A 27123-nucleotide genomic window follows, 5' to 3' on the forward strand; every position below is an offset into this window, starting at 1 on the left:
GGGCTTGGGTAGCACACACACACACACACACACACACACACACACACACACACACACACACACACACACACACACTCAAAATACAGACAGAATTTTTAAACAAATTTGGAAGTTAACATTTTAATTAAAAGAAGGAGACAAAGAAGAAAAACACCAAAAAGTTCCTTAACAAATAAATGTGAGTCATCTAGCAACACTCAAAACAACATGAGAGAAATTATCCAATGAACACTACCTCTTATGATCACTTGTACAGGTTGTACTTTCAACCTTTGTTACGTACCTAAGTCTGCACATAATAATTGCCTGATAGAGGTAGCATTCCCATGATAATTTTGATTTGAAAGGATGTGTATGTATTAATAAATAATGCGAAAAAGTAACTAGTAAAACGTGTAAGTCATTTTTTTTTTTTTTAATCAATTTCCATTTTCTCATATGTTTAAATCTTATTTATTTTCAGTTTAAGAGTACCCTTAAGACCTTCCTCTTCCATAAAGCTTACAGTTAGAATCAACTCACTGTCAGTTAAGCTGCTATAGGCCTGGACCACTGAGGGAGATCTTTCTCTCCCGTTAAAGGGATCTGTGCTCTGTGCAGGTGGAGCTTCTATCACTTTTTCTTTTCCACCTCAGCTACCTATTATCTGCACAATACTGCCGCAGTCTGTGTGTGTCCCTGTCCCTGGTGATGACCATGACGCCAGAGAGTGAAGTCCTGGGAGTCTTGGTGCCATCGCTTCATCTTTGCCGCCAGGATCGGGACCTAGGAATTGATTTAGGGGCCGATCATGTGCCATTATGGACGTCTTGCCCTCCCAAACATGGACAAACACATTCTACATGGATAGCGGCTATACCACCCCACCACTTAACATTTAAGCCTATTTAAATTTCAGAATAATTTAATGTATACGACACAACAACATCTATTTTTATACATCTACATGTTTATGTTGTTATACCTCATATACTTATGTGTGTCTTTCTGCATTTCTATATTTGAATTATTTATTTCAATATATATACATCTATATTGTGAGAGCCTTGTTGTTAACCCTGCGACTCACTCTGGCCTGTCTGCCACTCTGGCTATGTCTCTCTCTCTCTCTCTCTCTCTCTCTCTCTCTCTCTCTCTCTCTCTCCCTCTCTCTCTCTCTCTCCCCCCCCCTTTTTTTTTTGTATTTCCTTAACACCCCAACTGGTCATAGGCAGATGAGCGCCCTCTGGAGTCTGGATCTGTTCTAGGTTTCTTCCCAGAGGGCAGTTTTTCCTGGCCACTGTCGCACCTTGCTTGCTCTGGGGGCCCAGTTGGTTTTTCCTCTGATTGTGCAAAGCGCTTTGAGACACCTTTGGATGTGATTCAGCGCTGTACAAATAAAAGATGATTGACTTATTGATTTGCCAGTCAATGAACAAAAAATGAGAAAAGTCTATCTCTTTCTTTGACCTGCTTCATTTTTCAGAGGATGGGTGCCAAAACATAGAGCTCTGCACATCTTACAAATTGTTCTCGCAGGTTAGTGACAACATCCAAAGCCATTGATTTGTTTGCCTCCAAATTACGTGTACGGTATGCCAAAAAGGATCAGTGATTTCAAAAGCTGTGTTTTGTTTTTTTCTTAGTTTGCAGGAACCTGTAAACAGTGAGCTAAATATAGTTTTCACCCAAGCAAAATTGCTCCACGAAATTCATGTTTGGAAAAAAAAAATCTGAAATGAATATGATGTGGGGACTTTCAACAGAGAGCTGTTTGATTGCCACTTTCACTGAGTACATCCATTCGGTATCATTTCGCCTGCACGCAGGGTCACACGGTGGATGGAGACCATCCAGTTGTATCAGTTCATCACAGGACCAATGCAGAGAAACAAACAACAATCCTCGCAAATTTAGCCCTACAGAAAGAAAAATCTAATTTAAAACAATATCAAAACCACAATGTGCATGTGTTTGGAGTGTGGGAAGCTGGACTACCCAGAGAGATTACCGGAGAGCAGACAAACTCAACACACAATCCACACAAAAGAAAATGGCAGTTTAATTATTTTTTTCATAACAATGTGTAAACTCATTTGAATGACAACTTTTTTTTTTTTCTCCAAGACAAAGTGCATGTGATGATTGGATTTCAAACGTGTGGCGATGCCCGTCAAGTCTGGCATCCATGTAGAGTAAAGCGATACTGGCGCCCTCCCTTGGTCAAAACGTATAGGAAGAAAATATTCACAAACGCAGCTCATCCCATGTTTACCGCTAACAAAGAAAAAACTGTTCAATCTTCTTTATTCTAAGAATATTGCTTTGATAATCTCATCTCTTTAATCAATTGTTCTCTCCGATTTTCCGTACGTCTCTGTGGAAGTTAGTGGACAGTTATTTGCCGACATACTGCACTTTTTGTGAAAATACTAACAGTTCCAACTCTTCTGGGAATTTCGACTTCACCGTCAAAAATTCTTATTACTTTGAAGAATTGTAATTTACGAAACGTGTCCGTCAGTATGCAAAATTTACTGTGGATAAACAATGTAAAAGAAAAAAAGGGAAGAAAATGGGGGGAAGAATATTATTTCGGGCCCGACACAGAGAACGTCAGACTCTCGAACACCTTTTACGTCTATTACGGTAAAACATGGCAGCGTAGCCCGCTCCGCTCTGGAAACGAGCAGAATCAGGGGTGCACCACGAAGCGAGCTTTTTAAAAACAACTGCCAGGGACTAAAATTCCGTTCCATGCGCTGCCCACGGAAATTAAGGACGAGACTTCGGTGGTTAGCAAAGCAGAGATGCGCACAATACGCCGGAATAACCCGTGGCTGTTTGGAGACTCTCGCGCCTAGCACCTCTTCTCACGACAGTGTGGTAAAACCCACGGAACGTTCCACACGGGAACAGCTGACCGTAGGATGCCGCACTTAACCTAACGAGATGTGAAACATTACAGGGAAATATCGAGGATCAGATGTTTGCATACTAACAATCAGGTAACCGCGGCTCTCGTCTTTGCTCTCGCTTGGTCTCTGTTTGCAGCTGGTTTCTGGTGCTTGTTTTAGGGCGGACGGTTCGACGGGTTATTAGGGTTGTCATCCTCAACCTCCAGCCCCTCCTTGTTTTGCTGCCGCCGACAGCGATGTTGTAATGTTTACATTTCTTCTCTTTAGTTGTCCGCAACCGCCGCTGTGCACACCCCGCTTACCTCCAGGTGTTGACGCCAGGAATGCATTCACAACATTATATATGTACCCTGGCTGCTAAGGCTTTCCGCCGAAGCGTTCAAAAAACGGGTGAAGACATTATTTATGAAGTGCTTATCAAATTGATTGAGCCCGGCGGTTATATCCACCAATATCGATGTAGTGTTTTGCAGCTGCATCCGACGAGCGGCCAGAAAGAGCGGGGAAATGCTGCTGTGGCGTGTTACCGTTAGCTGATGAAGGATTTTCTCACTTGATCATGCAAGTGCAATATTACATAACTGGTGAGCTGGGCTGTCTACAGTAGGACACCGTGGCCTCAAGTTGCCACAGGGAAGTCTTTTTTTGAATGATTAAGATAAAAATGTCCTTTTTTTCCCCCACTTTTTTCTTTTTTATCATACTTTCTGTGTTTTTACTTTGATACAAATTGAATTGCTGTTTTTAAAAGAAATTATACCACGTGCATATTGTAGTTGCAGACAAACTCCCTAACAGGTCGTTTCATGCCAAACTGATTTAGTACACCAAGTCACTATAGCAGAATGATTTGTAAGACGAAGAATAACCTCCTAGTCAGTTTGTTGCGTTTTAATGTTGTGAAATCGTATGAATTCAAAAACAAGTCTACATTTTAAGATAGTCCTTGGCTAATCCTGTGCCTTTACAAGTGTTGGCTGAAATAAAATGAGAAACCCCCAGCTAAGCAGGGTTTGTTTAAGAGATATGGACATGATAATTGTAACTGCATTCCCAATTATCGAAATGCCAGACCTGTTTTTGTATGTTGTAAGTGTTCCTGTATTTTCCAATAAGACAGGCAAAAAAAAAAACATTAGATTTCCACAATTATGAGATCAATACACAGAACACATACCAGTGGTATCCCTGTCTACCCTGGAGTTTGGGGTCTCCGAGAATTATACTTGCTCAGAATGGGTCAGGTCATATAGCGTGAGTCTTAAGTCCACTTTCTGCTTCTTCAACCAAAGGCTAAGAAAAAAAACTTACTTTGTCCTTATGTCTGTTCTTATTTATTATCATTTTTTACATTTACGGATATGTAGCCCGTCTACCTTCAATGTATTCAGATGGCGCCCTGAGTTCTTCACTTTGGATAGTATAATTGGTATTTCTTCTCAGCAACCTCGGTCCAGTCAGATAGCCATAACTAAGATACTAAAAGACATTGCTATCCGCAATTGCATAAACACAGATACTTAAACCTTTAAACTAATAAAAACCCACTCAGAGGCAAACTTTAAAAGAATAAGCATTTATTTCGCTTGCGGAAATCTGAGGGAAAAGAGATAACCAGTGTGCTTTTTGTTTTTCAGTTAACGATAGCATTCTTTTTTCTTTTTTTTTTTTTTAATCAACTCAAATGTCAATCAACCAAGAGTCCACACAGTGCTGTATACGCTGAAAAGTAAATAGTAAAAACGGTATAATCAAAATAGTTGCAGGCCTGTGTTGGTGGTCGCTTCACTCCCACTGGAGCATACAAATATGAACTGATAAGTATGTTGTCCTCCACATATGCCAACAGCTAGAGCTTTGGGGTTTGGCTGAATTCCACGTAGCCAGAGGAACTCTGAACTTGTGGTCCTTCTATCCGGGTCAGAACAGGTCCAGGCAGTGCTTATAGGGTTAGCTAACAGCCGCAAGCCTCGCGCCTACCGCTGCTTAATCACTCGCTCGGCTAACGAGTGGCTTCACGAGTTACTGTTGTGTTCGGGGAAACTTCGGGCCTTTTAATTGGTAACTCCCCTGAAAGGTCCTCGCAGACTAATTTACCGTAAATCCCAGTTTTAGTCGCAAACTTTTCCTGCACGGCGGCGGACTTCCACGCACTGTCATTTTATTACGTACGATACCATTCTAACATACTTTCGCCAAAAATTAAATTTGAAAAACAAATGAAATTTAAAAACACACAGGCAATTTTAACATTTTTTTTTTAACCCATGAGTGTACCATATATTTGAAAAACATGCATTTGAGCATTTGAACCCCTTTAAAACGGTCTATTCCTATATTTGTTTTACTATAACTATGAACATGTTTACCTAGGCTACAGATAATTTTACAAATTGTAATATTTTACGAGTGAAGATTACAACTAAAAAACAGTGGGACAAACACCTCTCTGTCGTCTGGTTTCTGAGTGAGTTCTGAATTCTGAAGAGTATTTAATTGGTTTAAAGGCGTAATCGAATCTTCTTAGGAGTTTCTAGGGAACATTGTTCGGAGACGAGGTGCAAATGAACATGTCCTGCTTGTTGTTTTGAAGACGCGCAGCTATACACCGTATTCGAGGGTAGAAGACTGTTTATGGCAAAAGCTGCGCGCCTATTGGTTAGTCCGCTGAGGGGGGCGTGGTTTTGTCACAACAATGCACGTCAACCAACATGCTCGCGCCAGGGAATAATCTCAGACGGCGGGAAGATAATGCGCTGTTCGCGAACGTTTGACGCTGGTTGCTGCTCGGCTCAACACTGATGTTCATGGGGAGAGTCATTTTGCCGTTTCTGTGAGACCAGCGCATGTCCAGGACGCAACTTGGAAGCGTGTGTTAGCTTGCTAATGCTAGCAGGCTAATAGCAGAGCTGTCGGACATTGTCAAAAAAAAAAAAGCTGTAGGAAGGAAACGCAGACGACTGCGAGTCAGGTAAATACAAATTAAAGTGTTTCTTCACTTGTTTGGCGGTGTCATCTAAATGAGGCATTGTGCAGACGCAAGTCGACGGAGACGCAACATCCCCCTTGTCACTCTGAGCAAGTAAACTCTCGTGGAAGTGTCGGCTGTGATGCAGGAAGCCTCTGTTGTTGGCAACTCGAAACAGTTAGCTAACGGAAAACCTGTCCTCTTGGTGTGGCTCTCTGCGTGGAGGGTTTAATGTGTCCAGCGTGTACACCGTGTCGTCTTTGGAGACTGTGTTAACCTTCAACTAGGGAAATATTTATTTTTCATCATTATCATTGAACCGCTTCTAAATGTTTTGCTTGCGACTAACGCTACGCTCGGACAATGCGTTAGCCCTGCTCGGCTAAAGTTAGCCGCTACTGGAAGGGGATGTTTGGATTCGCCCTCGCGGCGACAATCTTTAAGAATTACGACAACGGCGGTATTAGTCGTCTTCTCTAATACTGGGGGATTCGTTGTTGTGTACAGTCATAAGAGACGGTAGCAGCACAATCGCCCTCCTCGGTGAGCTGGTAGCCCAGACTCCCGCTTGCTCGCCGCGTCTCTTTTGTTGTTGCTTTGTTTGACGAGCACATGGCTTTCCGTGTTTTTGTTCAGCCAGGCCACGGCGACTTTGTTTGCTGCGGCCCCATGCACACGGCTGCAACCTATTCAACACGTCTTTCTTGAGCTGGCTGTATTTTACAATTGTGTTAAAATGACGCCTCTTGTTTGTTTTTGTTTTTGGTGAAGTATTTATATACTTTACTTTGTTGACTGTTGCTTGTTTTAAGACTCGATGTTGGTTGGTCACAGTCTAATGAGGCACCTGTAGCGGACTACATAATCAGTCAAACGCTAAATCCCTGAAATACACTTTTTTTTTTTTCTTCTTTCTTTGCTTTTTACACTCTGTAGTAGAATTCAGTTGTTATTGTCACGCCTGTGAGGACGGCTTGGAAAAAGTCTATTTTTACTGTCTACTGGGGAGTTTTCCTACTGACCCAAACGGCACGACAGACCACAGCCACGAGTAAAAACTGTTTTGTAATTACGAGAATCGGAATGAGAATCAGAAACACGTTTATTGCCAAGGACTTTTAACACTTACAAAGAATTTGCTTTGGTGTCGTTGGCGCTTAAAAAAAACAGCAATATAAAAAAGAACAGCTAACGATACTAAATAATATAATAATACTGTATATATAATATTTACAGGAGATAAAAATAACAAATTTACGAAATAGCAGAAATAATGATTAACATTAGACCGTTGTGCATGAGAGAGAATGTTATGCACTTTAAACACATAAGGCCTCTATCTGAAATGGAAGTTTGCCATGTATTGAAAATGCAAGTTCTTACTCTGAAAACTAAAGGAGTTCCAGCAGAGTCCTCTCTATTATTCCTGCAGTGTGCGGTGTCCAAAGATCCATCAGAACTGACACGAGTTCGACTCGCAGTCCAGCAAATCCACTTATTTAGTCGCGTCCTAGTTGAGCTCAAAGAAGGGAACGAGCCCAGATCAGCAGTCCCTTCCGCTCTTCACCCCACTCACCAACCAACGTGTGGCTGCTTTTTAATTCAACGACATGCAATCTAAACACAATTTCAAAACATTTCAAAGTGCAATCATAAAAACTGATATTAGAAACAACAAAAGCCACAACAGCTGCAAAACAAAGTAAATGTTTCAAAGTTGGGATTGTGCAAGAGAGATTTAGCTGTGTGTTGGCGTTCTTCACTGGCTGTTCTAACTCTTGGAGGTCCTTCCCATCCTCTCTCCGCTCGGTCCGGCCTCACCGTCCTGGCTTCCCGATCCGGTTCTGTCAGTTGACGTTGCACCAGCGCCCGTCTTTACGCTGAGCCGCCCCCTTCCTGTCTGCTGGCCATCGCCGCACACCTGTCTTGCATCCCCTCAATTATTGCGCGCGGAGGGATTGGGCGTGTGGCTCAGACGCCCAGCGTGCCACTCAGCACTCCCGCCAGGCCACACAGACACACGCACACTCTGACATAATATCCCAACTACAATCTTAACGTATGTAAGCATGCAAAACAAAGCAATGAAATGTATTCAATGCAATGCGTTAATTTGCCAGAAATCTGGTTTATGCAGCGTTGCTAAATGGATTCCATGCAAACAGGTAGTGTTTTTCAACATGTTCTATAATGGCAGTTAAGATCTGGATTGATACTGCGTCAGGGAAACAAGGCTGCGTTTCACATACACAAATTGTTGCAAAATGGCTTTTTTTGTGTGTGACTGAGTTGACTTGGTGTCCTTGGCGATGGAATAACAAACCTTGTGCACACAAAAATTACTTTAGAATAAAGGTATACTTGTTTTTTTGTTGCTGTATATTTTGTGCAACAACCTCTTCGGGCTGCAGCCTCGGGCTTCATCTGCCAGTTCTGCCCGTTATGTCAGTTAATGTTACTCTTTAAACATAACTGTCACTTTCCTTTAAAGTGTGTATTCCAAACTGCCACACTGCTTTATTGTTTCAGTGTAGCCCATCAGCCCATAGGCTTACATTCTGTAGAACTAAGGAACTGAGAACTAAGCGCTGACACCAAGTCACCACTTTGTGAAATTGTGTTTGTGTTTTTTGCAGGGTTACGACAATCAGAGGCAACATACAAGTGCCTCCACCGTACGGTTTCCTTTCCCAGAGTGTGACTCGTTTGCACGACGTCACCAATGCGACCATGGGAAATAGCAGTAAATAGGCTGCCACCAACAGCCCCCTTAAACCCAAGGAGGTTCCTTGGAGAACCCTGCAGCACCGCAGTGCATCTCAGGAGAAGGTACAGCTCAACACTGATTGCTGGCTTTGTCTGTTCAAGGGTAAATTAATGTAGGTTTACATTGATATAGATAGCATGGTAGTGCAAAATGCTGTGTGAAGATATCTGAGGTGACTGCATCACCATAGAATGTCCTTTTTTGGGGGGGTTCTTCAGACTGCAGCCACATTAAATTTACTTTTTGTAAAATTTGTGAAACTTTTTATTCTGTTATTTAAATATGGGGTGTTTTTGTAAGTTTTACTCAAATGTCTCTTGGTTCATATTGAAACAGGTTTTAAATTGGTTTGTCTTCCTTCATGTTTCTTACTTTGTCGTTGTGAATTATTTTCAAAATGAACAGTTTGGCCCAAAAAGTACAAGTCTCACAGAGCAATTTAAATCATTATCATGATTTTAAGATGCAGCGATGAGTGAATTATGTTTTTACCTGTGAAAAGAGAACCGTGGGTGGACTTATTTAATAAAACGTTTATCAATTACCTTTTTTTCTGTCTGTAAATCCGTTTAAGTTGCAGTTACAACAAGCAGAGTGATTTGAAGGAGAAACGTGTATTTGCCTTGAAAGTTTAGCCTTCAAAATAGCTTGAAAAATGTATTATTAGTATTTATTTATTATTATTATTGACTTAATGCCTCTTTGTTGGAATGCAACACAACCAGCTGATACGGATACAGACAAACAACATTTCAAAATAAAACCTGTAAACGCCTCACCTCCATGCACACGGCGTTACTGACTTCTCCTTTTCTCTGCGCTCTGGTTTCAGTCCACCGGAGAGACACCACTGGGGGAGACGAGACAGACCTGTGCTGCTCAGTTCCCTTGTCCACGATGAGAACTTCCATCACCTGCTTTTCTCCCAACATCACCAACAGGTTGCTTTAGATGAGTCCAGACAGTACACCCACACCAGCACAGCATCACGCATGCTTCACCCCACTGCTGCTCACCTGCCCCAGCAGAGCCCCATCATGGTGGATCTACACGACCAGGTAAAGGAGGGATGAGAACGTCTTTCTCTCATTTGAGCGGATTGTCCGTCTTGTTTCTAACGAGAGACATTCCTCAGCAATGCAGAGGTGTAATTTGAGGAGATGATAACATGTTTTTGCTGAGTCACGTCGATTCCTCTGTGTCGTAGCCAGATTGTGCAGTCAACCAACCTCTCTCTCTCTCTCTCTCTCTCGCTCTCTCCCCCCCCCCTCCTTTTTCCCGCTTCTTTCTTTAAAAGATGCACCAGGGATCGGTTCCCATCTCGTACACTGTTACGACGGTGACGACCCACGGGTTTCCCATCCACACCGGTCAGCCCCTCCCCGGGTGCAACACTCAGCAGCTCCCAGCATGCTCGGTAATGTTCAGCGGACAGCTCTCTCTGCTCTGCTGCCTTCCTCCTCCTGTGAGTTTGAAAAGGAAGAGCCCCAAATGTCAGTGGCATCTGTGTAGCGCACCATACCAGCCATGCAATCAGTCACTGTTCATGACTTAGCGAACAAGCTGCTGCTTCTGTGGCTGCCCTAGGATTTGTTGTCAGTGTTATGAACTCAGCTAGAGGCATCAATCAAGACCGTGTCACATGTTCACTTTATTTTGGAAACAGAGTTAGTGTGCCGTGGTGCAAACACTGTCAGTGCTGTGGTTTTATGCAACGCATCGCTTCTATTTGCTTTGTCCAGCCAGAAGCTTTTGGTGTTGTGTTTGGCGAGTGACAGAAACGATCAATGAAAAAGCGTTCTTCACGTTTACGTCCTCTCTTGTCTCTCTCTCTCTCCCCTTTGTCTCCTCAGCTCATACAGGCATGCACCATGCAGCATATGCCAGTGTCTTATCAAGCCTTTCCACCCCTGATCTCCAGCGAACATTTTGTATTGCATCCAGCCCCATCCGTGACCCCCCACCAGCCGCCGCACCTTACTCCTTTGAGCCAGTTCGTCCCTTTACAGCCTCAGCATCCACGCATGGTGAGTTGTCCACACCGTCCTGGTTTCCAATATGAGTAGAACACAGTGCACTTAGGTCGATCATTCTCTTGCATACGGACCCGTCTGACAATAACAATAACTTTTGGACACATTGACCCCGTTAGCCTCTACAGAGGGTAGAAAATGAAGTTGACCTAAGAGGGGACCAGCACCTATTAGGGACCTTCTCCTATCCTCCCTCTCATCACCCACCAGCGCTGCCTCCTTCTCTGCCCTTACAGTATCTTCCTCAAGAGCCTCTGCATCCAGAGCTTCCCTTTGGAGTGGTAAGTGAGCTGCTGACGCACCTCCATCTCACAGTTAGAATTAGTTTCACAATAATGATATGCTGAGGATTATCTAGCATGTGTATCATGCCATTGTTTGTTTTATTTAATCCAATTTCATACTGAAATGTGACAGAAACCACCTCTTTAAATAACTTATACTGCTCACCTACAGCAGCAGTCTGGGCTCATTACATTGTTGAGGTGCACCAAAGCAGTAGTCTGTATCCACTGCAGCTTGAGCATTAAAGGTAATTAGAGCTTCCTGGACAGGTTTTTGTTAGCAAATTAAACAGTCCATTGTGGAAATGAAAGTTCAACACTTTCAGATACAACAGCTCATCATTTAAATCAGATTAAAAAAAAAAGGAAAACTTTCTATGCCAGTTAAACCGTTCAAAATCACAAAGCTCATTCTCAATCTTTGGATACATTTTTTTTTACATGTTATCTGTAGTTTCACAGCCGGACTAATTGTAAACATTATGATGCAAGTTGTTGCTTTCCTATGGAAGCATGACAAGAAGTGCTCTCGTTTTGAGGCTCCAAAAGGTCTAAAGCACAGACAACAAGTGGTCCTTTCAGCGGAGCTGTAGTTTAGAAGAGAGACATGTGTTCCTCTGAGGTATGGCAGCATTGTGAGGAATACATCAGTTACAGTGTCATCTGATCATCATCCGGGGCAGGAATGTTTGCCCAGTCGTAGCAGTTAAAAGTGAAGAAGTCTTGCGATGCCTGAAGTGGATTGCAGTGAAGTGTGGAGTTGATACCAATAGAATGGAAACTGCATCAGGCCTTTCAAAGTAAGCTGCAATAATGAGTCAGACTCTCGTCCAATCTAGGTTTAGGCTCATTTCAGAGAAATGTGAATAGAAATATCTGAGGTGATGCATTTATTAACAGATCTCATTATATCAACAAGGCCACACTTTTTTATTTATGTGCTTTTTTTCATTAAAATCTTAGCTCAACCATAAAATCTTAGCGCATTAAAATATATGAAATATTGGGGAAAAATATTACACATTCAGTGGCAGACTTTTGTTAGGAATTTGATTTATTTACCAGACGTGTTTGTTTTTGTGTTTTGTTTCCTCCCTCTCTCCCTCTCTCTCTCGCTCAGCCATACCCCCACATGCTGCCACGGCGAGTCAGCGGACAGAGATACAGGCTGCAGCAGCCGCTCCCCCCTCCCCCGCCACCTCCATCCTACTACCCGGGTTTCCTCCCTGACTTCCTGTGAGTGGCTGCCGTGAAAGCGCCCAGCTTGTTATGGAGTGTAGATGTAGATGGAGTCACACTGTTATTTATATCGACATTACGCTCTGCGTTAATGCTCTCTCAAGATGGAAACAATGGGGGGGAAGAAAAAAAGTTTTTTTTCTCTTACCCGTCCATCGCCCGTGCAGGTCAGTGCTTCCTGTGCCTCCAACAGCAGTGGGCCCGGCCATCAGCCTCGACCTGGATGTGGATGATGTGGAGATGGAAAACTATGAGGTGGGTGCGAAAGGAAAAAAATGCTCTTCATCGTGCACAAAGGAAAGCATTCATATGCATTCAGGGTTTGTTTTTCCAAGTGCGTATTTCCTCTTCACACACTTTCACTTTAATTTGCAATTTAATATTTTTATTCATTTATTAATGATTAATATTACAAGAAAATAGATTGAAATCCAAAGCTAAAATGAACTATAACTAATTACTTAATTTTACATTATTCTTAATGTTCTTACAGCAACTCAAAAACTGCCTTACTTTGGTGTCCTACCAACTTGTCAATCACATCTTAGACTTCTCTCCATGATGGTGACAGAAATAATGTTCTAATGTGAGCACAGGTTTATATGCAAAAATGAACATTGCAGGCAAAAAATGATGCAGTTATTTCACCAATCACATGACAAAAAAGAGATTTGTTTACATCAGACTAGAAACAGTTGCTCGCACCAGTCGGTATTAGTTGATCTCTTGGCGTCCATGCGAGTGTCCATGTGACACAGAGTGTCTCCCTGTCTCTTTCCACGCAGGCGTTACTCAACCTGGCAGAGAGGCTGGGAGAAGCCAAACCACGAGGACTCACTAAAGCCGACATAGAGCAACTTCCGTCCTACAGATTCAACTCAGAGAATCATCTTTCTGAACAAACGCTGTGAGTCTCCCCTCACCCTCAGCTTCCCACAGCACACCAAGTCTCAATGACGGCAGAAGCACTCATATCCCAACAACGCTGTCCTTCTCCCTCAGGTGTGTTGTATGCTTCAGTGACTTTGAGTGCAGGCAGCTACTTCGGGTTTTACCTTGTAACCACGAATTCCATGCAAAGTGTGTGGATAAATGGCTAAAGGTGAGTTGAACAAAGAAACTTGTTTTGGTTTTTTTCCCCACGGCGAGTAAGACAAGATGAAGTTATGTAGCGTTGATTAAAAAATACTTTTTCTTAAAGCGGTAATTTAATTTGATAATAATACAGCCAGCAAATACAGTAACTTCATTTAATGTGTTACAACTGTGGCACTGTCACAGTTTTAAAGTTTTGAATTTTTTAGTTCTTCTAGTTTTTCTAATAAAGCCAAGTGTGATTGTTGTTGAAACCGCGGCGCTAAAGGAAAAGGCCTCTCGTCTTCTTGACTCCGCAGACAAATCGCACGTGTCCCATCTGCCGGGCCGACGCCTCGGACGTACACCGGGAAGTGCAGTGAAAACTGTCTCTGTCTCTTAGTGCTGAACTGGAAAAGCTGCGCACGGCCGAGTCACTCCCAGTATAGCTCCCCCCCCCCCACGCCCACCTCTCCTGCTCCCCCCACCCCCACCTGAATAATAAGCAATCCAGGATGTGCTCTGGAGCCCGTCGTACCTCTGCTGTGCTTCATCGTCCAAGTCTCATGAAACCCACTGCCTATTCCAAAGATTTTTTCCCTGCAATGCATTTATTTGCTGCTTTTGTTTACAGGGTTTCATTTTTAGGATTATTATTTTTCTTTAGTTTTTTTGTTTTGTTTGTTTTAATCAGTAGATTTGGCCGCAGTGTTCATGAATTATGGGAGCGCTGCAGTGGTGGGGCGGCAGCCTGTGCGGTGGCGATGATGGTTAGCTGGATACCTTGTGCAATTAGCGGGACGGGACGTTGTTGGCGGCGGCGGCGGTGGGGAGGAGGTCTGCCTGTGTGTGTGTGTGTGTGTGTGTGTGTGTGGGTGTGAAAGATTGAATAGCTGTGCGTGCAGCCCGCTGGGTGGGGTGGGGTTCGGGTTCGGGGTGCCCTCCGGACTGCAGGAAACCGGACTCACAGCCGCGGGGCGACGGCCGACAAGACGCGGCCGCGCTGGCAGGCCGCACCTCTCCGACGCGACCGCACAAGTGCTACTACACCTTCCCTCCTCCACCTTCACCTCCACCCCTACCACCACCACCACCCCCCTCCTCCAGCAAGTGTGCGTGCGCGTGTGTGTGCGTGTGTGTGCTTGTCCTGTTCACAGAGCCAATGCATTGTGTAACCACTGGATACAGGGCAGCATGCTAGGAGTTTTTTTGCATGAACTGTTAATTCAGATTAGCAATATTTTTATTAACCATCGCCGCCAAAATTATCAAATTTTAAGAAAAGAGGGAAAAAAAGATACAAAGAAGCTTACTAAAAAAAAAAGAAAAAAAAGAGACCTGCTTGCTTATTCAGAGAGCGCGACGAGGGGAAGGAGGAGTCGGAGGTGGAGGTTCCACCCTCAGTGTGTTTGACCGGGGGGAGGGGCTTCTCATTTGAAGGCTGTGCTGATGCCGCAGAGCTCTGAAGGCCTTGTGCAGAAAGCAATATGTGTTGAGTGGCTTGTTTTAAATGCACTCTCTTCCCCTTTTTCTGGAAGACTGGGCTTTTTATTTATTTGTTTGTGAGCCACACCCAATATACATCTATAGCCTATACTGTTCAATAGTTCAGATCTGCCTTCTAATGACCTTGACAAGCACAAACCTATTAATAACCCTGAAAACTACTTTTTGTCATGTTCACTTGTTGTAAAAGTTTGTCCTTTTTTTTTCTCTTTTTTTTCCTTTTTGAAAGAAAACGAATGTTTATTTATTGGTTTTATCCTCTAAAGACAATACTTTGAAGGAAACAGTCGGAGCACTAACAATGTTTATTATGTTTATGGTATGTGTTACATTCTGGTGACTTGGTCAGGTCATTGTTTTAGGCCATGGTGTAGTAAAGAGCATCTGTATGTACAGCTTCAGCGTGACTGGTCTGACTGCTTTTAGATTAACGTTTTGAAGACAAAAGAATGTTTAAAAAAGAGAGCGAGAGAGAGAGAGAGGAAAGAAAAAAAACACTTGTTGAGGTCACTGGTGACACTCCCCCGATACGCCTGTCTGTCTGTATCCCTCAGCGATGCGGACGGCGGAGGTGTAAAGCCAGAGTGCTCAGTAGTGTAGAAACACTGTTGGACTCAAAGTCCCCTGCTTGTGATCACATTGACAAAAAAGAAAACGCAGCCGGGGCGAGAGGCAACAGAAGCGACGGATGGACTTTGTGCTTTTACGTTCACTCTCTTAACTGCCCCGCTTAGCACTAACAGGCAGTCTTAACCTTTGCTTTTACGTGTAAAGGAGTCTTTGCCTTTTTTTTTTTTTCCTTTACGTTTGTTTCTTAAGTGAATGTGAGTTTTCGACGTGTGTGCCACCCTCGAGAGAGAAAAAAAAGCCATTTAATGAGTTAAACCCACAGCTTTGAGAATAATCCTATGTGTACATATCTATTCGCTGGCATATATTGTAAGTTTGAAAAAAAAAAAAACACTCAGGGCCTCTCGGTATATAAAAATAAGGGAGAACAGTCTATTTCGAATGGAAAGGATGCCATCTAAAGGGTATATCTGATTTATGTTTGGTCGTTTTTTTTTTTCCTCAGACCGTAAAAATAATTTTAATGTAATCAATAACAATATTCTGTTTTGTCGGGTAGATATGACATCATTTAAAGACAGGCATGCAAGAAGAAAAAAAAAAAACATCAGTAAATATGTTATAAGTATTCACTGAAAAGAGGCAATGTACACTGCAACTCATTACAGGTGTATTATCTAAATACTATTTGACTCGTTGTTTTACTCAGACCACGTGTGTTTCAACATAGCGGTTGTGATCCCATCTCTCCAAACGTGCCTCGGCGCACCTTATTCTACCTAACTCACTCCCCCTCCAACCCCCCCACCCCCTAATCTACGTCAGAGATGTTTGCATGACTTGCGAAGAGAAAAAAAAAAAAGCAGCAGCAAAAAAACAACACAGCAAAACAAAAGTGTGTCATAGTGGAGGATCTCTCAAACGTCTGACGGGGACCTATTTAAACGGTGCACAGTATGCATGCTTGTCAAACCAGATCCCAACTGATTTTTAGCTCTAGTTGGCTTTGTGTTCGGGGAGGGAGGGCGGGTTGGCGGGTTTGGACGTTAACGCTCAGCTGATAACTGCCATGCATTGTACTGCACACATTTGTAATAGAACTGAATGACTACAAGATTTTATTGCGCTAACTTCATTTTATAGGACGAAAAGAGAGAAAGCGAGCGAGAAGAAAAAAAAAAAAACACGTACTGGTCTTGAAATTCCAGAACTTCTTACATACATCGTGTTACTGTTTTTTGCCCTAACGACTGAAAAATGACATGCTCTGAAAACTACTGTAGTCTATCCAAAAGCCATAGTGAAAAGGTGCTAGATGTTCTGCTTTTAGGTATGGGAAAATCTCACTTGCGTGAATGCAATAGTTTGTCATGAATCCATGTATTCTTAAAGCATGTTATACTAATACCCCTAAACAATGTCAGTGAAAAATCAATATAGTTTAAGGGATTTTTAAAAAAAAAAAAAAAAAAGAATAACAAGCAGTGTTGTCATACTTATTTCAGTGTGTACCTGCCTAACAGGCTCTTGCTCTCAGTGTATCAGTATATTAAAATGTATTGCTCACATATAGGTAACTTTATCCATGTTCTTGTTAACACTATAATTTTTTGAGTAACTATTTAATTGACAATATCCAGCTTATCCTGATTAATGAAAAGAGAACCTCCCATTAAGGCGTAGTTCAAGAGGTAACTTTTAACGACAACTAAGAATAGAGTCTTGTAGTCTTTCTGTTAAGAGTTATGAAAAAAATCTCACAGCTTGTGTGGTGCAAAAAAAAAAAAAGGTGTTCCAATAAGCAGCTAAAATTTATTTAGGATTTGTGATTGATTGCTCCGTAGACGCCATTTATTGTTTACCAATGACTTTTGCTGTGGTGGGATCGTGGTTTACTGTTCTTACTCTCCCTGGCCTCTAGGGGTCCTTGCCTGAACACCAGACTACCCACCCGCCAACAGAGCCAGGGGCATGTGTTCTGTGTGAGGCAGATATTTTTGCTTTGGTACTTGCACATTTACAGTTACCTCATTTTTTCCATGTTTGTATTGGGGAGGGTGGGGAGGGGAAGAAAACAACTAATATATATTATATATAGGAAAAATGGTTCTTATCAATGTTATAATTTTTCATTCCATTGGAATCGTATTGTTTGTAGCATTTAACATAACTAGTTAGTGTATTATATATACATCTGTATACTGTTTGAAATTTTTAAGATTTGTACTTTTTTTAAATGAAAGTTGCTAGTTGCTTTATCAAGTAGTGCAATCATATTTTTTTTTAATTGTTGTGGCTGATTTGAAAGGGTTGTTCACTAATAAATGTATGATGTATACCAATATCACTCCTCCCTGTGCTTGCTTGACTTGAAATATCATCTGCCGTGAAAGACTTCGCTTAGCCGACACCGCTTGAGAAAAATTCACTCTTGCTAAGCTGTCGGATCCCTTTTAAATCTTGCAAAATGCAGTTGAGAATTAGTTTTTCTTTCTCACATTTCTTGAATTTTAAAAACCAAAAATTGTCAATGCCAGACGAGCTTCACAAGCTTCTGCCATCCTACGCAGACCCAAAGGTGCCCGAATTAAATTAATCCATCGTTAAAACAATCGTAAGTGGAAATAAATGCATGAACAAGTAATTAAATAATTTAAATATGAACTACTTTATTTAAAGTCTATGTCTTTATTTCAGTAAATATGTATTCCATGCTTATTTATTTTCATGCTTCTTGTGCCTTCAGCGCCACAATAAAATAAACTTTACAGCAATAAGGCAGCTGGCTGCTGTGGATGCTGACAGGAACACACATCTCACTGGATCATTCGCCGCACTTCCATCTGCTTCATGTCGCGGGGTGTCTCTACAAGCAAGTCAGTGCATTCATCGGGTGCGTTCAGAGTTACAGCAGTCGGTAAAATGCAATAAAAACATTTGGCTACAGCAATTTATTGATATTAGAAAATGTTATTACCTTTGAATACTTCAGTACAAAGGATGTATTAAATAATTTAAGTGATATATGTGCACACATACAAATCACGAGTCTAAACAGCGCTAAATTTGGCTGAATTATCAAAAGGTACTAGTGGCAAAACGAAGAGCCGTTGGGGGTGGAAAGAGCTCTCGTTGGTTTGCCTCACAAAAAAGAACAAGAGTTTAAATGACTGAAGAGGAAAAAAAGGCTTTAAAACATGAAGTGAAAAAAAAAAAAAAAAGCCAAGGGATTCATCCAATCCTAGAAATCCATACTTATAAACTCCCCTTTTCCCACAGATACCTCTGGTTTTGCACAACGCTCACAACTGTTCCAACACATGTACAAGACCTAATCCTGCAGCGATACCCTACTGGTAGAGAACTTGAAAACACGCAGCGAGCACATAAAACAGGGAACAAACTGCATCGTCCACACAGACACAAAAGATGAATTCAAGGGAGGACCTCAAGAATATTTTATTTGATAAAATTCAAGACTTTCCAGGCTATTGGGAAACCCTGTAAACACAACCAAACAAGGACTCGATGCAGGGTGGGTTATATTCTGTTTTCTTTTCCAGGTTAGGATCTTATCTCAATCATCCCTTGTGCATAATGGCCATTTAACAAAATAAGAAGAAGAAGAAGAGGAAAAGGAAGAGGAGCTGGAGGGCGCTGGAAGAAAAACTGTTCCACACAGAGGAGGTATGTCATCCGTTTAATCGTCCGTGAGGTCCTGAACAAAAAGGACCTCAGAGCGGCTGAGTCCCGCCTCTTTCAGTGTGGGAGGGTTGGGCTGCTCTTCAGTGGGAAGGCAGGGCAGGATTCGGCGGGGGAAGTTTGTGACTATCTGGAACTTCTCCGGGGACTCTTTCAACGAGAAGACAAAGTCATATATTACCTGTGAAGAAAAAGAAAAAGAAGAGTGAGCAATGGAAATTCAGACAGAAGTAGAAGTGATGCAAATTTGCTCGTGGGTCAAATGCGGAGAACAAATTTCACATCCTTTGGGATGTGACAATCACTGGGACTTTAACTTTAACTGAACTTTTAGAGTAACTGCTCATTCCTGCCTGCTGCCATCAGGCTGTATAATTGCACTCAATAAGACGCATCCTCTGAACAGCTTTACATTTTCTTCTCAAAGGTGAAATAAAGTCTTATTTTTTGTCAGTATGTTGATAGCTGTAAATTAAACTGTCCATGAGATGTAAGTATCTTGTTTTTATTTTCTGTTTATACCTACAAATATTTTGTTTTTTATCGCCTCATTCCTTTAATTGATATAATTCTCCGTCTTTGTGTACTGGACAGTTTTGCTGCTGTAATTAGGCAAATGTCCCCACTGTGGGATCAATAAAAGCCCTTTTCATCTTCTTCTGATCCATACGTTTAATGATGGCGAGAGAGGAGGGGATTTGTCCTCCACTGATGAACACAGCCGGGCCAGCAGTGGCTCACGGCGACACACACACACACACACACACACACACACACACACACACACACACACACACACACACACACACACACACACACACACACACACACACACACACACCGTCAGAGACTGCCCGAAGAGGAATCGTCTCTCCACTCGCGTGTCGTTGGGCATCTTAAATACTATTTTGACACTCTCTGGATCACTAGCGGCCGGCTCGGGAGGGAGACACTCGGACTTCCTCTCCTTCTCCTCTTCAAGGTTCTGAGGTTGCAAATCAGAATGCGGACACGTATTAGATCAAATCCAGAAGTTTGGGTGCTTTTACGGCAATGGAGACGTAGTGGACACCATGTGCACTGCAATTATATAATATACATATAAACTTGCACACAAAAGGCAGGGCACTCTTGTGTGCTCCAGAGGCATGGTGAAGTCGGACTCACCTGTCGTCTCCTCTCCTCAGCGAGAGCACTCTGTCGAACCTTCTCCTCCTCTTGCCTCAGCTGCTCCTCCTCCTCCCTTTTTTTCCGGTCCTTCTCCTGGTCGGCACGCAGGGACTCCAGGTAGGCCTCGTCCTGCTGCTGCCTCAGAACTTGTGTCTGGTTCCTCTCCTCCCTGGGGGAGAGCATTTGAGTTGATTTTAAGGTTGTGGTTGTTTGAACTTCAGGCATACGAGTCTGAAACGGCCTTGTTTCTTTTGTCTGACGCGGGGGACAAAACGTCCATAAAAATGACACTAATTGAAGGTGTCTCATATCTTGCGTTACCGTTCGAGACGCTCCGACATCAGGTGCGTTTGGTTGGCCTCCATGATGAAGTTGAGCTGATTGATGAGGTCCTCGGACTGAATGAGACCCTCCAGTCTGCCGACCACGGTCATCTTGCGGTCTTTCAGCATGATCATGGCTAGGAATGGGTAAGTGTTCTCCCGCAGGGCTTGAGACACTGGAATATAAAACAAATATTGTGCGTTACACTAGTATACCTGATAAAAACACTTCATCATTCAACATAAAGCAATAGCACATACAGCATTTATTTTTTTTCTACTTAGTTACAAGCACAAATCACTTTACATCGTGTTATTTAAAACTTCAACACCAAATACAAGTGATGCTGGTAATGTCAAAGGGCATCAAACAGAGAAAGCACTTGAATACCTCTGTAGCCCTCTGGCTTGCTGGTTGAACAGGCCCAGAAGAGCATTCGTGTGTTGAGGAAAGTCGTCACCTCTTCCGTACATAATGTTGAGCTGGGAAAAAAGACACAACACAGGATATGATTCTATTAATATAGGTGGAAAAGCAGAGGAGCAATATCAAGCTAGTGTGCCATCACTGTGTTTGTAAAGACAATCCATGGTTTATCTTGAAGCTAAAAAAAAAAACTAACAAAAAACCTGTATTGCATTGTATTGTTGTATTGTATTGCAAAAACAGCGCTGTTTTTGCAATACAATAAAATTAGGAACATTTACAAATCTAACTGAATAAAGGGACAGCAACCACAATAAGGTATTTTTCTAGTGTGTGTTTCAGAGTGCACTGTAAAATAAGGCAATAACGTAACATACAACACATTCTGAGACTCACTTCACTACTTGTCATCAAGTAGTTGAGCAAGTTAGGGTTACTATACCGGCAAAACTCATCCGTGTCTTGGTGATCATCACCGTGAAGGTACACCAGTAAGTAGCGGAGCTCCCGCTTGGCATCGTTCAGTGCCTTCACAGTTCAATGGAAACAAAGGAAAAACATATCAGAATATATACTGGAGAAAAACCCAAACAAACTCAAAGAGCCTTTTGGAATTGAACGAGTCCTCGACATATTTTGTCTTTCCACTCACCTGGCTGTACGTTCCCTGGTAAAACACAGGGTGTGACCGGCCGTATTTCTCCTCGAAATTGTGAATGAAGGACACAACGTCTCCAACGGGGTCGGTCACACGGCCGCGAGGGTCTGGCCTGACGAACCGCAGGGCAAACCTGCAACAGAAACAAAAGCCATTGCTGAATTTGTCCTATGCCTCGCAGCCCGAGGTCCTCATGCATCACACTGACGGAACTGAATGTGCTTCGATTACCTGAAAATGTCCAATAGTGTGTAGTAAGTAAATCTGAAGGGTAACATGATCAAATAGTAACTCCATCCTAGTAATCCCTGTGAACAAAAGTGATGCGGTTCATTACAATCAAATAATCAAAAAGAATTTCACTGTATTTTAAAATGATGAGTTAGCATTTAACACACACGGCAAGAACTACAAAGTGAATCCTGCACACTTACCCTGGGTTGTGGCCTTGAAACTATATAACTATATACTCTATGGTCTGCTGTGTTGACCTGCAGCGGCCTGGAAGGTGGAGGGTTAAACACGCTGGGCACTCCTTCCTGCTCATTGAGTCTGTCCTGTACTGCAGCCTGAAACACCAAACATTGGATGGAACCCATCACAACTGAGTTCTTTGGAACCAACAAGCAATGCAAAGCAGAGCAAACCAAGCTGGCAGAGCGGGCACGAGAATACTGCTTTACCTCTATGTTCCAATTATGCTGTTCTAATGTTCTACGACATTGGTCCATAGACTCCAAACCAGTTAGGTCCTGTAAACATGGAAGGAAGAGTATGTTGTTAAAATTCAGGAAAGAACGCACACGTGTGTTTTCTGTAACTTAGCATTACGTATTACATATTAAGTTGAAGTTTTCATGACATGTATGAGGATATAATTCTTGTAATTGGACAAATCCCTGACCGCAAGGCCATCAATGCAACCATTAAAACCTATTCATGTTCGTACCGAGACAGAACAGATGCAGAAATGATGTACAACGGCGTTAAACACTAATGTTAGATCATTTTACGTAGCTCCTCCAATTGAACATGGATTATGGAGTAATAAGATAGCCGTTGTCATTAGACTGTTTGAACCACTCGCTAAACCGAGGCGAGATATTACGGCTGACTGGTTGTTGAGAAACTTTGGCGACAGCCCACGATAATAACTGCGGTTAAAAAAAAAATAAAAATGCGTTGAGTGTGTAATTTCTTAGTAGAAGGGTCAGTAGCAACAAAACGAACCAACGCTGAAAGACAAAACCCGCCCCGGGAACGTCACCCAACTGACGCTAACAAGCGACACAGCACTAGTTATACGTCGCTGACAAAAAACAAATCTAATAAACATCAGTTTGTTTGACTGCGTCGATGATCATTTAAATAAGCTAAGATGCTAGCTCAGGTGGCCAACGTTAGCTAGCTTCGCCAACGGTGGCTTGGATTTAGGTTGACGCGAAGGGGGCCAGGGGAACGTTATCGAAGTTGACAGTGCAAAAAGCGTTCAAACACAAACAGTTTCGCGTATAAATTGAATCGCGTTGTCAAAGGCGGCACTTTAATAGTACATGTTCCAAACAGACAATTGCCAAGAGTGCAATTTACGCTGTCTACCTGAAACTGAAGGAGTTTTTCAGTTTGCGCCTGTGATAATTCTGGCTCCTCTGGCGCCGCCATCTTACTTTCGCCAATCACTCAGCACAGCGTAACAACGACGTCAACCGTCTTTTCCTGATGCTGGCTGTACCGTGAGAGCATCATTCATTGCCTACTGCCCCCTAGCGTTGTGGCGGTATCATGCACATATCGACAATCAGGCGCTTTTTACACCGTGAGGTCCTACACAAACGCTTTTTTGAGGGTTCCCCCCCCCCCCGCTTGCTTCTTGAATTAAGGCAAAACTGATTTTTATCACAAATTGTCATGATTATAAGCCGATTTAAAATCACCCCATAGACATTAGACATGACGTCAATAATAAATACATGAAATTATTTAGTTGGGATTATGACCATTTGATAGGGGTAAAATAGTTAACATATACGACAGACACGATAGTCAGTTACACACACATATTTGTATTGCTTTACTCAGTTATCATTTCATTAAGCCATTAAACAAATGTCACTTCATTTATACTTAGAATAACTTCAGCACCAACACCATTGCACACACACAAAAACTCTCCACTACTGCACAACTAAACAAGTTTTTATTTGGTCAGTTGTAGCATGAGTTCCACTGTTAATTCAATGAGACAAGTAAGCATACAATCAGACTTTCAGAGTAAGACAGTATTTACATAGTTTAGAGTTTCATATCAAAACTGCATTTAGCTACCGATCTGACCATTTAGCTACTTTCATTTCTTTGTTTGTTTTATGTCATTGTTCCTACTCTTTGCAGTTAATTACTGTAATTATTACTGTAATTATCTGTAATCTGTAATTAACAACAGAAGGTTCAATTTAAATGTAATCAATACAATAATTTGGTTACCTTGTTTATTCATGCCAACCATGTAGCAGCTTGTACTGACTTTTTTTTTATTATCAGAGAATAAACATGTACACAGGTAACATTTAACTGTCATGTATTCGATATAACAGTGAGCGACTGTTGCAGTTACAAAAAAGTATGATCAGGGAACATTTTATGTGGCACATTTCAGAGTTTGGTATGTCGTATTGCAGGTGTTGCTCTCCCACATCACTTCTTGCCTTCTACCATGATGATGTGGTAGCCGAACTTTGTTTTGACGGGAGGGTCTGTGTAGACAGGTCTGTCCATGGAACTGACAGCTAGGGCAAACGCTGCATCCTGGAAAGGCCCCACCATCGATCCTCTCGTCATCCAGCCGAGATCACCCTGCCATGATTTAAAGAAAACGGTCATTAGGGAAACATGCAAAATGTGTGTGAGACAAGTTTGGAAAGTCAAGGCAAAGTGGTGAGAATTTAAACACAAAAAGGTTTCAACAGATTCCTGTACAATAAAGTAGAAACTGGTCAGACATCAACAGCGAAATTGCTGATTTGATTGCAGGTGTCTGTATTAGGTAAAATTAGAAGGAAAAAAAAAACATGCAGTATGTCCTCACTCCTTGTCTGGCTTTGTCTTCACTGTATTGTGTGGCTACTTCACTGAAGCGAACTCCAGCCTTCAGTTTCTCCATTGCCTCCATGCACTTTCCATGTTTTTCACAAAGGATGTGCCGAACCTGGGAGACAGAAAGACAGGCAGAAAGACAGACGGACAGACAGCCGAGTCAGATCTCAACAATTCAATGTTTACTGGTTATGAAATGAAGAATATAACTACAACACACCGGCATGTGTAGCATTGCCACCCTACCCATATCACTATCTTTAACTTGTAAAAAAAAAAAAAAACAACAACAACTCTGCTTTGTAAGAAATCAAAAGCGCAGCGTTAACTACAGACGTAGCGAGTTACCTTCACAGATGTGCCTCCTTTAGGTGCCTTCTCTTTCTTGTCGGCGTCTGCACTTCCTGAAGCAGCTCCTGTACAAGTGACGTCAACTTTGATTATTCGGTTATTGCTACTATAGTCGCAACAGGCCGGTGGTCAATGTGGCTGACTTTACACCATCGGGCAGCACAAATCTGTGACTAGATATTTCAGACGTGTACTTACTAACCTTTACCTCCCTTTCCACCCTTCCCCTTTGGCGGCATCTTAGACTAATGTACAGTCTTAATCTTGATTAATAACAGGAATCAGGATGACAACATCAGCCTCGACTGAAACGCCAACAACCTGCGCCGGAAACTCTTGTTTTTCGAATTTAACTTGGAAAAAAGCTCAAGCAGCATCAATGTGCATTACTGCCCCCTGATGGGCTGGAGCACGAAGCAATAGCACACTGCCATCTAGTGTTATGAACCACAAGTTGCAGACATATTGTGTCCATATTGTGGGTTCACAGCCTCTGGAATTAATTGGAATTAGATGATGATGATGATGATGATGATGATGATGATGATGATGATGATGATGATGATGATGATGATGATGATGATGATGATGATTTTGAAATCACACACAAAAACATCAGCACGAAATCATGATTAGACCTGGTTTATGTTTATGGACAGGGTTACTTTGTCTGATAATTCAAAAATGTAACTATTTCATTGCCAACATGACCCAATGTTGGCAATGAATGCTGATGTATAGCTAGATTATCTGCCTGTCTGCCTGTCTGTCTGTCTGTCTGTCTATCTATCTATCCGTCTGTCTGCCTGTCTGTCTGTCTGTCTGTCTGTCTGTCTGTCTGTCGATCTGTCTGTGGCTGTGTTGTAAACATGGAGAGGTATGCACCAGCAGGCGTCGTGTCGGGGCAGAGGAGGCACAGCGCACATGTTCCTGATGGGGCATGTGGAGCATGGGACGCTACACACTGTGGAGAGGACACAAGCTGGGGAGTTCTGCACTACACAGGCAGAACTCTGTCACGCTGCCATTCTCCAAGAGCCTCGCATCATCCTGAGGCTGAAGTACCCTCACCAAGTGGAGCGCAGCGACGCTTTTGTCAGCTCCAAGGATAGATTCACTTCCATTGGGATGGAATACTGTCACAAATAGTTTATTTTTAATATAATGCAAAAGGAGGGGAGGGTGGAGTTATCGGACAAAAATCATCTCTTTGTGATGTCACAAAGGGTGATGATATCTCTCCTAGTGCTGCGAAAACACCCCCTCCCCCCATCCAGGTGTTTGTTCTCCCCTCTGAGACCATTTCATGGCCGCCTGGTTTTTATCCACTCCATTTAGCAGGAAGCTAAAACTGAGTGTTCTAGTGCTGGAGGCTGTAAACAGATGGCTAAATATGCTGTTTCCTGGAGCTATTTCAATCACTAAAAGCGCATTGCTGCATCACTGGAGATAGGGGGTTGAAAAATATGAACATTACATTCTGAGTGATAATATCAGACCTTTAAATATACAACTGACTGAAAGTGTAAAACTGTACATTGGCAGGATACCAACGTGCATTTGCCTTCTTTTGCAGTCTTTCACACACAGGGATTATTTTTTTTTTGCAGGCAGGATTTTAGTAGAATGTTTTATTTTTCAAGACTAATTCTTTTAAAAATAATAAGAATAATTCTTCCTGTCACACTCTTTCACTTCCTTGTTTTCAGATGATCCAAATGTCTCCTTTATCCAGATAATTTTGCGGACTGGAAAGAGTATGATGAGGACGAAGCAGCTTCAGTTCACAGTGAAGCTCCTAGCAGCTCAGTGATGATGTGTCGGAGAGCAGTTTCACTTTTGTAATGCTAGCGGACTAAGAAGTTGTCACCCTCAGGGCACCAACTGGGAGTGACGAGACAATTTAAATTCTGGTTGACATTTCAACACATTAGTGGGTTTCAGCAAGTATTTCTTGTGGGTGGCCGACGAGGCGGTCAGGAATTTTGTTTTTTGGTGGAAACATCTGAAACCTCACTCAAGGTGCGAAACGACGCTGTGGCTGGTAAGTAGTGATGAGAG

At 42.3% G+C, this 27123-nt stretch overlaps 3 protein-coding genes across 6 annotated transcripts; 1 reads left to right on the forward strand and 2 right to left on the reverse strand.

Annotated features, from left to right (window-relative positions):
- The first annotated feature begins 2663 nt into the window (after window positions 1-2663).
- On the forward strand, window positions 2664-17685 carry rnf44 (ring finger protein 44). 4 transcript variants are annotated; one of them, XM_076041614.1, is made up of 11 exons: window positions 2664-2987; window positions 8502-8694; window positions 9465-9690; window positions 9930-10097; window positions 10486-10659; window positions 10785-10946; window positions 12070-12185; window positions 12356-12443; window positions 12974-13095; window positions 13191-13290; window positions 13583-17685. In XM_076041614.1, exons 2-11 carry the CDS (start codon window positions 8588-8590, stop codon window positions 13643-13645), a joined length of 1326 nt encoding a protein of 441 aa, XP_075897729.1. In that variant the 5' UTR covers window positions 2664-2987; window positions 8502-8587; the 3' UTR covers window positions 13646-17685. The 4 variants fall into 4 exon arrangements, with proteins under 4 accessions (XP_075897729.1, XP_075897728.1, XP_075897732.1 ...); XM_076041613.1 differs by lacking the exon at window positions 2664-2987 and adding an exon at window positions 5383-5868; XM_076041617.1 differs by lacking the exon at window positions 2664-2987 and adding an exon at window positions 5391-5868 and having other exon boundaries at window positions 10902-10946.
- Window positions 17686-18781: 1096 nt separating this feature from the next.
- faf2 (Fas associated factor family member 2) lies at window positions 18782-23366 on the reverse strand. Its single transcript, XM_076041612.1, has 11 exons — window positions 23218-23366; window positions 22302-22370; window positions 22053-22187; window positions 21850-21926; window positions 21613-21751; window positions 21403-21488; window positions 20925-21016; window positions 20532-20709; window positions 20208-20379; window positions 19882-20025; window positions 18782-19221 (listed from the first exon to the last, which is right to left on the reverse strand). Exons 1-11 carry the CDS (start codon window positions 23278-23280, stop codon window positions 19039-19041), a joined length of 1338 nt encoding a protein of 445 aa, XP_075897727.1. The 5' UTR covers window positions 23281-23366; the 3' UTR covers window positions 18782-19038.
- Window positions 23367-23786: 420 nt separating this feature from the next.
- Window positions 23787-25418, reverse strand: pin4 (protein (peptidylprolyl cis/trans isomerase) NIMA-interacting, 4 (parvulin)). The gene is made up of 5 exons (XM_076041552.1): window positions 25265-25418; window positions 25060-25127; window positions 24704-24823; window positions 24057-24471; window positions 23787-24016 (listed from the first exon to the last, which is right to left on the reverse strand). The coding sequence occupies exons 1-4, from the start codon at window positions 25299-25301 to the stop codon at window positions 24313-24315; spliced, it is 384 nt and encodes a 127-aa protein (XP_075897667.1). The 5' UTR covers window positions 25302-25418; the 3' UTR covers window positions 23787-24016; window positions 24057-24312.
- Window positions 25419-27123: the final 1705 nt, after the last annotated feature.

Source organism: Nelusetta ayraudi, unplaced genomic scaffold (assembly GCF_046127955.1).
Source record: "Nelusetta ayraudi isolate G7.1 ecotype Tasmania unplaced genomic scaffold, CSIRO-AGI_Nayr_v1 ptg000068l, whole genome shotgun sequence".
In the NCBI taxonomy this organism is placed as follows: Eukaryota; Metazoa; Chordata; class Actinopteri; order Tetraodontiformes; family Monacanthidae; genus Nelusetta; species Nelusetta ayraudi.

Bases quoted from the DNA above. Each gene is read 5' to 3' on its own strand.
- rnf44 (XM_076041614.1), top strand. From the start codon at position 8,588: ATGCGACCATGGGAAATAGCAGTAAATAGGCTGCCACCAACAGCCCCC. The intron at 9,691-9,929 runs GTAAAGGAGGGA...TTTCTTTAAAAG, and splicing joins TGGTGGATCTACACGACCAG to ATGCACCAGGGATCGGTTCC. The intron at 10,947-12,069 runs GTAAGTGAGCTG...TCTCTCGCTCAG, and splicing joins CAGAGCTTCCCTTTGGAGTG to CCATACCCCCACATGCTGCC.
- pin4 (XM_076041552.1), bottom strand. From the start codon at position 25,301: ATGCCGCCAAAGGGGAAGGGTGGAAAGGGAGGTAAAG. The intron at 25,128-25,264 runs GTTAGTAAGTAC...TCACTTGTACAG, and splicing joins GGGTGGAAAGGGAGGTAAAG to GAGCTGCTTCAGGAAGTGCA. The intron at 24,472-24,703 runs GTGAGGACATAC...AAATCATGGCAG, and splicing joins AAGACAAAGCCAGACAAGGA to GGTGATCTCGGCTGGATGAC.
- faf2 (XM_076041612.1), bottom strand. From the start codon at position 23,280: ATGGCGGCGCCAGAGGAGCCAGAATTATCACAGGCGCAAACTGAAAAA. The intron at 21,752-21,849 runs GTAATCGAAGCA...TTTCTGTTGCAG, and splicing joins ACACTATTGGACATTTTCAG to GTTTGCCCTGCGGTTCGTCA. The intron at 19,222-19,881 runs GTGTGTGTGTGT...TTTTCTTCACAG, and splicing joins TCTTCGGGCAGTCTCTGACG to GTAATATATGACTTTGTCTT.